Source organism: Amblyraja radiata, chromosome 32, assembly GCF_010909765.2.
Source record: "Amblyraja radiata isolate CabotCenter1 chromosome 32, sAmbRad1.1.pri, whole genome shotgun sequence".
Taxonomy (NCBI): Eukaryota; Metazoa; Chordata; class Chondrichthyes; order Rajiformes; family Rajidae; genus Amblyraja; species Amblyraja radiata.
In genome coordinates, this window is record NC_045987.1 from 1,611,132 (window position 1) to 1,626,291 (window position 15,160).

The 15,160-nt window shown below is 46.7% G+C and overlaps 1 protein-coding gene across 2 annotated transcripts in view; it reads left to right on the plus strand.

The window, feature by feature from the left end:
• pnpla7 (patatin like phospholipase domain containing 7) overlaps window positions 1–15,160 on the plus strand; it is a 122,828-nt gene that overhangs the window by 96,358 nt on the left and 11,310 nt on the right. For both annotated transcript variants that reach the window (XM_033049375.1, XM_033049376.1), the window contains exons 26-30: window positions 282–438; window positions 8,422–8,538; window positions 9,203–9,272; window positions 13,614–13,730; window positions 14,723–14,871. In XM_033049375.1, coding sequence (XP_032905266.1) covers window positions 282–438; window positions 8,422–8,538; window positions 9,203–9,272; window positions 13,614–13,730; window positions 14,723–14,871 — 610 coding nt within the window. The remainder of the gene's footprint in view (window positions 1–281; window positions 439–8,421; window positions 8,539–9,202; window positions 9,273–13,613; window positions 13,731–14,722; window positions 14,872–15,160) is intronic.

The window sequence follows — 15,160 nt, forward strand, 5'->3', positions numbered from 1 at the left end:
CCGCGAGCTCCTCGATGTTAGGCCACAGTGCGGACGGAGATACGATACGGAAAAGGGAACTTTTTTTAATGGCTTTTCTCCGTCGAGGAAAGACATAAAAAAAGTTCCCCCCCCCCCCCCACCCCCCAGAATACAAAACTGAAAACACACTAACACATACGTTTAACAACCAGCCGTAGAACGAGACAGACTGTGAGCGAGGCTGCCATGGTGCGGCGCCTCCTGTTGGTCAATGTTGGCCTTGCCTGGTGTGAGCTGACGAGCTATGTTTGTGTCTGCAGGGGCTGTTCCCAAGTGGGCATTATCCGTGCCATGCACGAGGCAGGCATCCCCATCGATATGGTGGGTGGGACATCCATCGGTTCCTTCATGGGAGCGCTGTACGCTGAGGAGAGGAACGTCAACCGCATGAGGAACAGAGCGATAGAATGGGCCAAGGTAGGAGCAGCGGCTGGAGACCCGTGGCACCAAATCCCCGACACTCTTGTGTGTCGACTCGGTGGGGCTGATTCTAATAGTTTCATTTAGTTTCAAGATGCAGCGTGGAAACAGGCCCTTCCGCACCGACCATCAATCCCCGCACACTAACACTATCCTACACATGCACTGGGGACAATTTTACAATTAACCCAACCCATATGTCTTTGGAGTGTGGGAGGAAGCCAAAGTACTTGGAGGTCACAGGGAGAACATACAAACTCCGTACAGACAGCACACGTGGTCAGGATCGATCCCGGGTCTCTGGCGCTGTGAGGTAGTAATTCTACTGCTGTGCCCCCGTGCCCCCATACTCTGTACTTAATCTGGGATTGTACCTGTGTATGGCTATATGTTACTGCTCTGTACGCACAAAATGATTCACTGTACCTTGGTACATGTGATAATGAAGAACCATTGAACAATTTGGGACGGCACGGTGGTGCAGCGGTAGAGTTGCTGCCGTTCAACGCCAGAAGCCCTGATTCCATCCTGACTACAGATGCTGTCTGTACGCTGTTTGCACGTTCTCCCCGTGACCCCGTGGGTTTTCTCCGGGTTCTCCGGTTTCTGCCCACACTCCAAAGACGTGCAGGCTTGTAGGTTAATTGGCTTCGGTAATTCGGTAAGTGTAAAATTTGTCCCTCGTGTGGAGGATAGGCCAGCGTACAGGGCGATCGCTGCTCAGCGTGGACTCGTTGGTTTGAAGAGCCTGTTTCCACGCTGTATCTCTAAACTAAACTAAACTAAAAAACTAAACATTGAACCATTAACCCTAATTGCAGAGAATTGTGGACGCAGCCCAGACCATAACACATACCAGCCTCCCTTCCATTGACTCCATCTACACCTCACGCTGCCTCAGCAAGGCCAGCAGCATCATCAAGGACCAGTCACACCCTGGACACTCCCTCTTCTCCCCTCTCCCATCGGACAGAAGGTGTGGAAGTGTGAAAACGCACACCTCCAGATTCAGGGACAGTTTCTTCCCAGTTATCAGGCAACTGAACCATCCTACCAACAATTAAGAGAGTGGTCCTGAACTACTATCTACCTCACTGGAGACCCTCGGACTATCTTTAATCGGACATTACTGGCTTTATCTTGCACTAAATGTTATTCACGTTATTCCCTTTATCATGTATCTGTACACTGTGGACGGCTCGGTTGTAATGTATTGTCTTTCCGCTGACTGGTTAGCACGCAACACAAGCTGTTCATTGTACCGTGGTACACGTGACAATAAACTAAACTCAACTCATTGAGACTGAGACCAGGTCCAGGGCGGGCATGGACGTAAGGAGCAGGGGAGGGGGAGGTGAGACCACCGTGATCTTCTGCCTTGTTCCTGGCGACGGGATGTATGTGTGGCAGGAGGTTGCGTTTATTCCCCTCCAGTGTGTGCTTCACAAATGGTTGACTAATGCTGTTATTGCGTCATCATCTCACATCCATGTGCAGAATATCACCCAGTTGATGCTGTTATACCAGAATTGCTGTCAGCATCTTGGGTAACAGATTTCCTAAATTGCAGCTTTGTGGATGAATTTTGTAGCGCTACAATTTGTTTAAATAAGTATTTCTCGTCGTATAGATGCCTTCAGGCCGAATGGAACAAGACTGAGTCCCTTGCTTATCATGATAATGATGTATACCTTTTAATTGGTGAAAAGGCTTTGGTTTAGTTTAACAGTTGAGTTGAGGAAGGAACTGCAGATGCCGGTTTACACCGAAGATAGACACAAAATGCTGCCATGTGTTGTCTAGATTTAGCTAGGTACAAGTGTGGGTGCTTCATTTGCTAGGGAGTTATGGATAATAATAATAATAATACATTTTATTTAATGGGCGCCTTTCAGACATCTCAAGGACACCTTACATAGTAATCGGAATAAAAACATATAATCGGAATAGAACAGGTAAAAAAAGACATCACAGAGACACAAATTAAAAACAGAATTCAATCCAAAAACAGAAAATCAAAAACACAGTGTGAAGAGAGAGCAACGGCAGCCAAAGCGCGCCAGCGTCCACTCTCTCTTCACGGCAGCCATCTTGGACACAGACCTACAGGACTACAATTAGACAAAAAAATCATCCCCCCACAGTGGGTAGCACTGTGGAGGAAGGCACAATGTCCAGTCCCCACCCCATGTTCACCCCAAAGTCAGGCCTATTGAGGCCACCGCAATTGCCTCTACGGAGGCCCGATGTCCCTGGCCGTTCTCACCGGGTGGTCTTGCCCCGGCGTCGGGAGAGTCCTTTCGGCGGCTGGGCCACCTGGAACGGCCGCTTCCTGGTTGGAGCCCGCGGCTGCCAAAGCCGACAAGGCCGCGCCGGTTTGGAGCTCCCAGGCTCCCGATGACAAAGTCGGCGCCGCCTCTCCGCACTGCCGCCTCTCCACACTGCCGCCTCTCCGCACTGCCGCCTCTCCGCACTGCCGCCTCTCCAATGGATGGAGTTGAACATTGCATTGATCAGCAGGCATCCCCATCTTGATCCTATGGTGGAAGCATCCTCATTGTTGGAGCAGCAGGTGATACTTTGTGATCTCCTGCACATTTCATCTCCTCCTTTGGAAATTGTGCCCCGTGCAACCGAGTCCCGGCTTTGGTCCTGACTACGTGTGCTGTCTGTACGGAGTTTGTACGTTCTCCCTGTGATCACGTGGGTTTTCTACAGGTGCTCTGGTTTCCTCCCATACAAACTCCGTACAGACAGCACCCGTGGTCAGGATCAAACCCGGGTCTCTGGTGCTGTGCGACTGCAACTCTACCGCTCCGCCCCTGACATTGCTATTGTGCTTTCTGTAGCTTAGCAGTTTTTGTTCCATGGTCTATAGCTTTTTATTTCATGGGTTCTAATCTTGATCACATGCCATTTAGACGTGCACACATGCCTCATCAATGGCATTCCCCACAGCAACCACCTTAGTTGTTTCATCAATAAATCCAAGTTAGCAAGACATGATTTACCTTCAAAAATCTATGCTGGCCTTCTCCAGTCGATCCCTACTTGTCCATGTGGTTTCTCATTCTGTCCCGAACATCCCTGGCACTGAGCTGATGCTGACAAGTCGACCTTATTGGATTTGCCCTTTCCTTCTCTTTGAATGAGAGCGTTGCATTTGCAAGTTTCTCATCCTTGGGAACCAACTTAGATGTTTGGATGATTATGGCCATGCAATTTCTCCCATACTCCCTTGTTCCCTAGGGAGTAACATTATTCACGTTATTCCCTTATCATGTATTTGTACACGGTGGACGGCTCGATTGTAATCATGTATTGTCTTTCCACTGACTGGTTAGCACACTACAAAAGCTTTTCACTGTACCTCGGTACACGTGACAATAAACTAAACTCAAAGCCAAACTCAACCAGATAGAATGTGTCTCACTTGGGCCACATGTTTTATCAGCAGTAAGTCCAGCTAGACCTCTCCGTTTTTTAGCTTCCAGAATCTCAACTGCACCTTATTTATAAAAACATCTCCTTTGGTGAAAACGACCATGAAATGATTTGGTACATCAGCCATGCCTGTCCCTCCATCAGTAAATATTCCTCTTGGACAGACACAAAAAGCTGGAGTAACTCAGCGGGACAGGCGGCATCTCTGGATGGATGGAATGGGTGACGTTTTGGGCCGAGGCCCTTCTTCAGATGTTCCCCTAGGCCTGTGCTCTGTCCCGTCTCTCCTCTTACAACTTCTTCCCGTCCACATGCCAAGATGATATTTTTGAACTACCGGTTGCATTTGCTGCCAGCGTTTCTCAGGCACTCTCTCTGTCTTTCTTATTTCCTTCTGTTATCAGCCTGGCTCTCACTTCTGTTAACAATCTGTCAGCTTTCATGTGCTTTTTTTTCTCTGCTCTATTTTGCCCTTTCTAGTTTTAATCATCCTGGAAGCTCAGGCTCTATCTTTCCTTCTTCTCATGACAATGTGTCCACACTGTAGCTGAATCATCTCCACCTTAGAGTCCTGCATTGTTGTCTTGTAGTTTTGGCATGCCCAGCTTTGATTCCAACATACCTGATTCACATCTGTTCGAATCCCATTGAAATTGGCCCTTCATCAATTGATTGCGTTTATTTCAATGCTATTTATGTGCGCAAGACGGAAATTGATAGGCAGTTGGTAGAAAATAATTCACAGGCTGTTGAAGTGAGAGTGGGGAGATGGGATTGATTTTACGAGTGCTGAGCAGACCGCAATGGGCAACTTCTGTCACTGATTTAATTCATTCTGTGTCCGAGAAAGAAATTCAAAGTCACTAAAGTTGTCTGGAATGCCAAATCAAAAAGCATTTCCCTGTTTCTATAGTCTTTTAGTTTAGTGTTGTGATACAGTGTGGAAACAGTCCCTTCTGCCCACCAAGACCATGCCGACCATCGATGGCCCCGTACACTAGCACTGTACAACACACACTAGAGACAGCTTTCAATTTTACCAAAGCCAATTAGCCTACAAACCTGTACGTCTTTGGAATGCGGGCGGAAACCAGAGCTCCTGCAGAAAACCCACGTGGTCACAGGGAGAACATACAAACTCCGTACAGACAGCACCCCTGAGTCTCTGGTCCTGTAAGGCAGCAACTCTACCACCACTGCGCTGTATTTGTTTTTTCTAATTGCATTTAACCAGAGGACATTGGTTTTAAGCTGAAGTGGGGGAAAGATTTAATAGGAACCCGAGGGTTTTTTTTATACAAAGTGTGATGGGTGTATGGAACAAACTGCCGGAGGAGGTAGTTGAGGCAGGGACTATCACAACGTTTAAGATGCATTCAGACAGGTACATGCATAGGGCAGGTTTAGAGCGATATGGGCCAAAAGCAGGCAGGTGAGACTAGTGTAGATGGACATGTTGGTCAGCATGGGCAGGTTGGGCCGAAGGGCCTGTTTCCACGCTGTAACACTCTGTGTGATCAGCCATGATCACATTGAATGACGGTGCTGGCTTGAAGGGCCGAATGGCCTACTCCTGCACCTATTGTCTATATTTCTTCTTCACAGAAATAAAACAATCCAATCCACCGGAGTTTAATAGTCTGGCTGGATTATATCACAGTAGATTTATTCAGCTCTTTTTGTTTGCAAATTGGCTTTATTATTCAACCTTATAAGATTGGCCTTTATTTCAACTACCCCCTGCAGCCAAGCATTGACAGAGCAAGCTGCAATCCACTGTGTAATGACATCCCTCCTAACCTTCCTGTGTGCTCTTTCATGCTTTATAAAATCAATGGCTCCTTGACATTAACTCCTTTTTCTTTATTCACACTAAAATGGATTAAATCTCCTTCTGGAAACAATGCCGGTCTCGAGCAAATCTCTTCTAATAACTGCAGCGTTCCACTGCTGGTGTCATCCTGCACACTCTATATTACATGCACCCTGTAGAGACTTCAATATTCTCAAAGTAATGCCGAAACAATGACGCACTTATTCCTTCATTACATCTTTGTAACTTGCAGTCCCAATTTCATTTAATAATACCTAAAAGTGCTCCGAGCTGTATGTGAATGAATTGACAGAGGATTAAATACATAATCCATTGGCATGCTCCCCGGACATGTGACGCCAACGAGCAAATGTGATCAATGACAACGATCAGGTTAACCTTGCAGACGGATTTTATTGATGAAATGGTTTCTCGCTATGATAAAGCAAAATAGGAATAACATGGTTACATTTCTTGTCAAAATATTGTTAGAAAAGGAGGAAATGGGAGTTAATTTGTGGCGAGCACAACATAATGATGTTAAATGGTGAGCAGTGAAGTGGCAAAGAGGTTTAGAAGAACAGAAGGAATAAAGGCGTGGACTTCTGTCTGGATGGGGAGAGGATTCAGAAATCAAAGCTTCAAAGAGACTTGGGAATGCTGGTGCAGATTTGCCAAAAGGTTAATTTGCAGATTGTGTCGGCAGTAAGGGAGGCAAATGCAATGCCAGCATTAATTTTGAGAGGATGAGAATATAAAAGCAGGGATGTAATGCTGAGGTTTTGTAAGGGGCTGGTCAGGCCACATTTGGAGTATTGTGAGCAGTTTTGTGCCCAGTATCTGAGGAAGATTGTGCTGGTGCTGGAGAGGGTCCAGGACAGAGTGATCTCGGGGATGTTTGGGTTATAAGGAGAGTTTGAAGTCTCTTGGTCTGTACTCGCTGACTGATCTCATTGAAACTTACTGGATAATGAAAGGACTGCAGAGAGTGGACATTAAGAGGATGTTTCCAGTGAAGGGAGGCTCTAGGAGCAGACGGCATAGCCTCAGGTAGGAGATGAGGAGGAATTTCTTTAGTCAGAGGCTGGTGAATCTGTGGAATTCAGACAGTGGTAGAGTTGCTGCCTCACAGCGCCAGAGACCCGGGTTCGATCCCGGCTACGGGTGCTGTCTATATGGAGTTTGCACGTTATCCCCGTAATCGCGTGGGTTTTCTCCGGTTGCTATGGTTTCCTCCCACACTCCAAAGACATTCAGGTTTGCAGGTTAATTGGCTTTGGAAAAATTGTCCCTAGTATGTGTAGGGCAGTGCTAGTGTACGGGGTGATTGCCGCGTGCTAACTCCACACAGACAGCACCCGTAGTCAGGATCACACCCAGGTCTCTGGCACTGTAAGGCAGCAACTCTACCGCTGCGCCACTGTGCTGCCCTATAAAAATTCTCTCTTTAATGAAAACTCAGCCCACTGAGTCTGCACCAACCAGCGATCCACGCACACTCACACTATCCTACACACACTAGGCACAATTTACAATTTTTATCGGAGCCAATTAACCTACAAACCTGCACGCATTTGGAGTGTGGGAGGAAACCGGAGCACCCGGAGAAAACCCACACGGTCACAGAGAGAACGTGCAAACTCAGTATAGACAGGATAGTTAGGATGGAACCCAGGTCTGTGGCGCTGTGAGGTAACAATTCTACCGCTACACCACTGTGCCACCCAAAGCTGAGGTGCTACTCTGCTGCTGGAGTGGGTGCTGCATCTCTACAACAAAGCTTTTCCACATTTGATGTTGTGTTAATTTCAACAACGCCGCTGTTCTGGGAGCTTTGGCTGACTAGTTCCGCAAGTGCTCCTGAGAGTCGATAACTGAAATGTATCTTCCAGACACAAAGTAGAGAGTAGAGCCAGCTATTGTCTGCTGCTTCAATAATTCCTATTGAAGGATTGGTCATTTGTGAAATCCACCTGATGTCCGTATTGATTGGTCTGTGGAATTTTCCCCAGTGTGTTTTCCCTGGAACTTGTGGTGTAGTTCCAAGATCAGAAGATTCTGTGCCTTGCAGGCTCCCTCATTTTATATGTCTGACTCGGGACTACCTCGTAAGTTCATAAATCATAGAAGCAGAATTATCCGGCCCATCGAGTCTACACCTCCATTCAATCACGGCTGATCTATCTGCCCCTCTCAACCCCATTCTCCTCATAACCTTTGACACCCGTATCAAGCAAGCACCTGTCAATCGCCATTTTAAAAATACCCAAAGACTTGCCCTCCACAGCCGTCTGTGGCAATGAATTCCACAGATTCACCACCCTCTGACTAAAGAAATTCCTCCTCATCTCCTTTCTAAAGGTACGTCCTTTTACTCTGAGGCTGTGCCCTTTGGTCCTCGACTCTCCCACTAGTGGAAACATCCTTTCCACCTCCACAGAGTGCTGGGGTAACTCAGCGAGCCATTCAGCATCCAGAGCACCCGGAGAAAACCCATGCAGGTCACGGGGAGAACGTACAAACTCTGTACGGATTGCACCCGTAGTCAGGATCAAACCCGGGTCTCTGGCACTGTGAGGCAGCAGCTCTACTGTGCCGCTGCAACTGAGTTGCGTAAAAAGATGGTTTCTGGAACAAAAAAGATCTTCGAACTGTCGTTCGTCTTCTTTGTTTGACTGAAATGATTCCTTTTGCAAAGTTACAACGTTTTTTCTTGTTAACAGGAAATGACAAATGTTTTCAGCAAAGTGCTGGATCTGACGTATCCCATCACCTCCATGTTCTCAGGATCAGCTTTCAACAGAAGTATCAGCAACATCTTTGAGGACAAGCAGATAGAGGTACGCGGTGGTGCTGGCGAATCGGTTTGGAATCGGCTGAAAGGATCCGATCCTCTCCTCCACCCTTGTTCTTCAGTAGCCGGCAAACCGAACTGCCACCGCATCTGCAACGGCACACAGTTTAATTACACCAAAGCTTGGGAATGATGATAGGTTTCTGCCACTATCTCCCCCTCCCTAGAAATGAACTTAACATAGCGCCATACAGCAGAGAAGTAGGCCCATCTGCCCAACTTATCCATGGCCGCTAAGATGCATATCTAAAGCATATCCACGTTTAAGAAGGAACTGCAGATGCTGGAAACATCGAAGGTAGACAAAAATGCTGGAGAAACTCAGTGGGTGAGGCAGCATCTATGGAGCGAAGGAATAGGTGACGTCATCTATTCCTTCGCTCCATAGATGCTGCCTCACCCACTGGGTTTCCGGAAGGGTCTCGACCTGAAACGTCACCTATTCCTTCGCTCCATAGATGCTGCCTCACCCGCTGAGTTTCAGGAAGGGTCTCGTCCCGAAACGTCACCTATTCCTTCGCTCCATAGACACTGCCTCACCCGCTTAGTTTCTCCAGCATTTTTGTCTACCGTTAAAGCAGATCCATTGTTTCTTTGTGTGAAAGGGTTGCCCCTCAGGTAACTGAACAGAGGTTGTTTTTTAATTGCAGGACCTGTGGATTCCGTACTTCAACATCACGACGGACATAACGGCATCCTCCATGCGGGTTCATACTGACGGTGAGTGTGGCTTGGACACTTGACCTTCCCCGCCTCAACGGGGTGGCTGGGATTCAGTGACCAGTGCCCATTTGACCAGAAGAAGGGTCTCGACCCACAACGTCACCCCTTCCTTCTCTCCAGAGGTGCTGCCTGTCCCACTGAGTTAAGGGCCTGTTCCACTTACGCAATTATTTTGGCGACCGCCAGCACCCGTAAGTGGGACAGGCCCTTTACTCGAGCATTTTGTGCCTGTCCCCATTTGGCCAGACGTGGGCAGGGAGGGACTCATGAATCAAACAAATAAGGTTTCATACCCAACGCTGCAGCGAGAAAAGTCCAATTTTGGAAAAACCACCTCCAATGAATTGGGAACCAATAATGTTTGGCTGGTCGCTTCTGAAATAGCCGAGGAACTTTTCATGTTTACTAATTACCTTTGGTTTCTTAAGATGGGTCAAAAGGTAATGTAACTTTATTTCATGAAGCTGTTATGTAATAACACGTTGCTGAGGTCTCCCCTCTGCCACATCCTCATATACGTACTCATCTATTAATTGACACAGCAACAAAGAACTGCAGATGTTGGTTCATATACAAAAGGACACAACATGTTTAGTTAAGTTTTGAGATACAGTGCGGAATCATGCCCTTCAGCCTACCGAGTCCGCGCCGACCAGCGATCCCCGCACACTAACGCTATCCTACACACACTAGGGACAATTTGCATTTATACCACGCCAATTAGCCTACAAGCCTGTTCGTCTTTGGACTGTGGGTGGAAACCGGAGCTCTCTACGGGTGCTGCCTGTACGGAGTTTGCACGTTCTCCCCGTGACCTGCGTGGGTTTCCTCCGAGATCTTTGGTTTCCTCCTACACTCCAAATATGTACAGGTTTGTAGGTTAATTGACTTGGTAAAAATTGTAAATTGTCCCTAATGTGTGTAGGATAGTGTTGGTGTACGGGGGGTCGCTGGATACTCGGTGGAGACTCGGTGGGCTGAAGGGTCTGATTCCACGCTGTATCTCTAAACTAAACTGAATAAAGAAGTGTTTACATTCACTTCTGATTAACTTACCCAACAAACCTTGTCCGTTTGGGAAAATAATCTGAATTGCCGATGGTTTATGTTCGCAAGCACTTTGAAAGTAAGAGGAAAAATGTAATTTAAAAAAGAATCATATTTGATTGATTGAATCATCTAGAATACAACAAATTCTACCAATGCCTCATTTAAAAAACATGGAATTTTGAAGGGATCCTTGATAATTCAGTGCTCTTTAATACAGTCATAAAGGAGATAAAACTCGATTCAGAGTTGAACCAGAAGATAAAAGTCTGACTATAAGCACCATACTGAGGGTGGTATACCGTATAGCGCCAGGTTCAATCCTGACTACGGGTGCTGTCTGTACGGAGTTTGCACGTTCTCCCCGTGACCTGCGTGGGTTTTCTCCGGGTGCTCCGGTTTCCCCCCCACACTCCAAAGACGTGCAGGTTTGCAGGCTAATTGGCTTGGTATAATTGTAAATTGTCCCTATTGTGTGTAGGGTAGTGTTAGTGTATGGGGATCGCTGGTCGGCACGGACTCGGTGGGCCGAAGGGCCTGTTTCCGCGCTGCATCTCTAAACTAAACTAAAAGTGACTGGATCTTGTAAACAGCCACAATGGTCTTATTTGATGTTTACTCGAGCCCTCCTGTGATTTTTTAAAAATGTATTTGATAGATTGTCCAGTTTTATTTTCAGCCATCCTCAGAGCTGGGCAATTGATTGCTGCCTTATCATTCCACATTAAGCAGAAGACACAATTTATTCCCAGCACCTGTGCCCGCCCCCACAATGAGCTTAACCATGGAGGAGAATTTGCCTCTTTAATTTGTATTATCTTTAACATATCATTTAGGACTGAGATGAGGAAAAACTTTTTCACCCAGAGAGTAGTGATTCTGTGGTATTCTCTGCCACAGAAGCCAGTGGAAGCCAATTCACTGGATGTTTTCAAGAGAGTTAGATTTAGTTCTTAGGGCTAACGGCTAATGGAAATATTCTCCTCATCAGGGAGATGATATTCCTGGAGATGCAGCTACGCTGTTAAAGAGAAATTGTCTTTACCCTTTGACTTGTACATATAGTGGTCTCGTTCAGCTGAGAGTTTCCAGATTCTTCATTCTCTTCAGAAACTGACAGGCCCTTTAGTCGTCAAGATCAAGTACTCAGGTTCAAGCGACTCTCAAAGTGCTTGAAGAAGAAGAATACAGGTCCTCAATGATCATTTCTTCAGGCAAGGTTATTCTTTCTTTGTATCAGAGTGATTGTTTTTTTTTGCAAGTGACTGAGCAGTAAATCAGAAGGAGACTGACTGAATAAAATCTAAAACTTTAATCACTTTGAACTTTACTTTAAGGATTCAGCGCGGAAACAGGCCCTTTGTCCCACCGAGTCTGTGCCGACCAGTGATCACCTTGTACACTAGCAGTATCCTACACACTAGGGACAATTTACAATTTTGTTAAAGCCAATTAAGCTACGGACCTGCACGTCTTTGGAGTGTGGGAGGAAACCGGAGCACCCGGAGAAAACCCACGCAGGTCACAAGGAGAACGTACAAACTCCGTACAAATATAAAAGTTGAAGTATAAGACCTCCTTGTTGTCCTGATCCGAAACATCACCTGTATGACTTTATCACGCATATTTGCCGTGTATGTGGCCGAGATATCTTTGTGCTTCACTTTATGTCTTATCTTCCCGTAAATGAGTGCCTTTCTCAATCCCCCTACTAAAATAACTCAAGCTACACGATTTTTACTGCTGATTCTCATTTGCCATTTAAACTTGCACATTTCCATTCTGATTATATGAAATACCAAATTAATTTTCATCAGAATGCAGGCTGTAATTACATTTTGCAAACTAATCAGTGGTGCCTGAAGTCATTTGGTTGCAGTTGTAACAAAGTGGTTGTTAAGAAAAGCAAACATCTCGGGAATTGCTTGGTGGAGGCTCGGTTCCTGCAATCGTTTTTGTGCCATGTTTTGTAAATATTCTAATAATCTCCATGGGACAATGAATACGCATCCACCGGCTTTGAGCGCACTGGAGATAGACACAAAGCTGGAGTAACTCAGCGGGTCAGGCAGCATCTCTGGAGAAAAGGAATATGTGATGTTTCGGGTCGAGACCCTTCTTCAGATTGAGAGTCAGGGGAGAGGGTAACGAGAGATATAGACGGTGATGTAGAGAGATACTGAACAAATGAATGAAAGATATGCAAAAAACGTAACGATGATAAATGAAGCGGGCTATTGTTAGCTGTGGGCTCGGTAACAACCAGTTACAGATAATGAGACTCAACAAGACGACTTTGAAACTGGTATTGACTTGGGTGGGGCAGGGATGTAGAGAGAGGGGATGCCAGGGTTACTTGAAGTTAGAAAAATCAATATTTATACTACTGGGTTATTAGCTGCCCAAGCGAAATATGAGGTGGTGTTCCTCCAGTTTGCGTTTGGCCTCACTCTGTGACCAGCTTCTTCAGAGCACACCGTCTGCCCGCAACTTCTGTTTTATTTCCACTCTCACACACACAAAACCTGAGATTATTTGACTCCCTTCTTTAAACTTGTGCTTCCGTGCTTCACCTACCCAGGATGACATTGGAATATTTTACCCAGAGAAGGGGAATCAAGTACCAGAGGGCAAACCCGGAGAAAACTCACCCAGTCACAGGGTTGAACCTACAAACTCCGTGCAGACAGCACCCGTAGTCAGGATCGAACCCGGGCCTCTGGCGCTGTGAAAAGTACAAACTCCGTGCAGACAGCACCCGTAGTCAGGATCGAACCCGGGCCTCTGGCGCTGTGAGGCAGCAGCTCTAAAGATTTTTAAACATTTTCCATAAATGACAATGGAAATTCCAATCTCCCCCGTGAGGTAAATGAAGTACAGTTCTGAAGAATAGGTCTACCGGCATGGATCTTGCATTTGTCGAGGTTATGCTAACAAATTTGCGTGTCACACTATACATTAGTGCACGGTGGCGCAGCGGTAGAGTTGCTGCCTCACAGCGCCAGAGACCCGGGTTCGATCCTGACTACGGGTGCTGTCTGTACGGAGTTTGTACGTTCTCCCCGTGACCTGCGTGGGTTTCATCCGGGTGCTCCGGCTTCCTCCCACATTCCAAAGACGTACAGGTTTGTAGGTTAATTGGCTTCGGAGAATTAGTCCCTAGTGTGTGTGTGTGTGTAGGATAGTGTTGGTGTGAGGGGACTCGGTGGGCCAAAGGGCCTGATCCGTGCTGTATCTCTAAAGTAGACTAGTGATGCTGATGATTGGGAGTGTCTTTATGTTTCATTGCAGGGTCCCTGTGGCGCTACTGTCGAGCTAGCATGTCCCTCTCCAGTTACCTACCTCCTCTCTGTGACCCAAAGGATGGACACCTGCTGATGGATGGCGGCTACATCAACAATCTGCCAGGTACGTACGTCCAGGGTGAAGTTTATGCACAAAGTTGAGGGAAAGATATAGTTACAACAATAGAAATAAAAAATTAAGGAACAGTCCTGTCAGTTGAGTTTATTGTCACGTGTACCGAGGTACAGTGAAAAGCTTTTGTTGCGTGCTAACCAGTCAGCGGTAAGACAATATTAACTTGCTTGTGCTTGTTGAACCTTGTCCTATGGCCCACTTATATAAAGGTCATAAGTGCTAGGAGTGGAATTAGACCACTCGGCCCATCGTGTCTACTACGCCATTCAATCATGGCTGATCTATCTCTCCCTCCTAACCCCATTCTCCTGCCTTCTCCCCATAACCCCTGACACCTGCACTAACCCCCCCCCCCCCCCCCCCCCCCCCCCCCCCCTGCTCACCACATTTAATAAACAATAGATTCATGCCATCTCGTCTCTGGATCATTTTTGTAGTTCTGCGGGTCACCAGCCTTCGTTTCAAAGGAATATGTGTAGAAAGGAACTGCAGATGGTAGTTTACACCCAAGATGGACACAACAAGCTGGAGTAACTCAGCAAGACAGGCAGCATCTCTAGAGAGAAGGAATGGGTGACGTTTCGGGTCGATACCCTTCTTCAGAATAAAAAAGGGTCTCGACCCGAAACAACACCCATTCCTTCTCTCTACAGATGCTGCCTGTCCCGCTGAGTTACTCCAGCTTGTTGTGTCTATCTTCGATGCTCCATTGATTAAATGATACTTTATCATCACATGTAACATGTCATGGCGAGATTCTTTGTTTTGCACACCGTACACAAGGTTTGCAAAGAGTCGCAACGTAAAGGGCGCAGACAGAGTCACAAAGTGCTCAATGTGGTCCCCACTGCTCCATCTTTGTTCTCGGCGGACCCCCAACTCTCGTATTGTAAAACATTGCTGCTGTTCTGTCTGAGACTTCGTGCCTGCTTTTCCCTGTTCCCCGGGGTCAAGAGTCTCAGCTTTCTTGTATGTTACAGCCGATGTCGCCAGGTCCATGGGCGCAAAGGTTGTGATCGCGATAGACGTTGGCAGCCAGGACGAGACGGATCTGACAAATTACGGGGACTCGCTGTCTGGCTGGTGGTTGCTGTGGAAACGATTTAATCCTTGGGCGACCAAAGTGAAGGTAAACTTAAAAACAAGTGCTGGTCCATTGGCGACATTGTCAGTGTAGGGATGGAGGTGGCAGGGTTGTGGAAATAAGTCTAGCATGAAATCAGCAGTGTTTGAAGTTAAATAAGCAGTAGCAGCTGCTAACGTATTTCTACTGAATCACCGTGCTTATTGACTGCCCTGGACAGCCTTTCATTTTATTATGTTAGTTTAGTTTAGAGATACAGCACGGAAACAGGCCCTTCCACCCACCGGGTCTGCACCAACCAGCGATCCCTGCACATTAACACTACCCTACACAC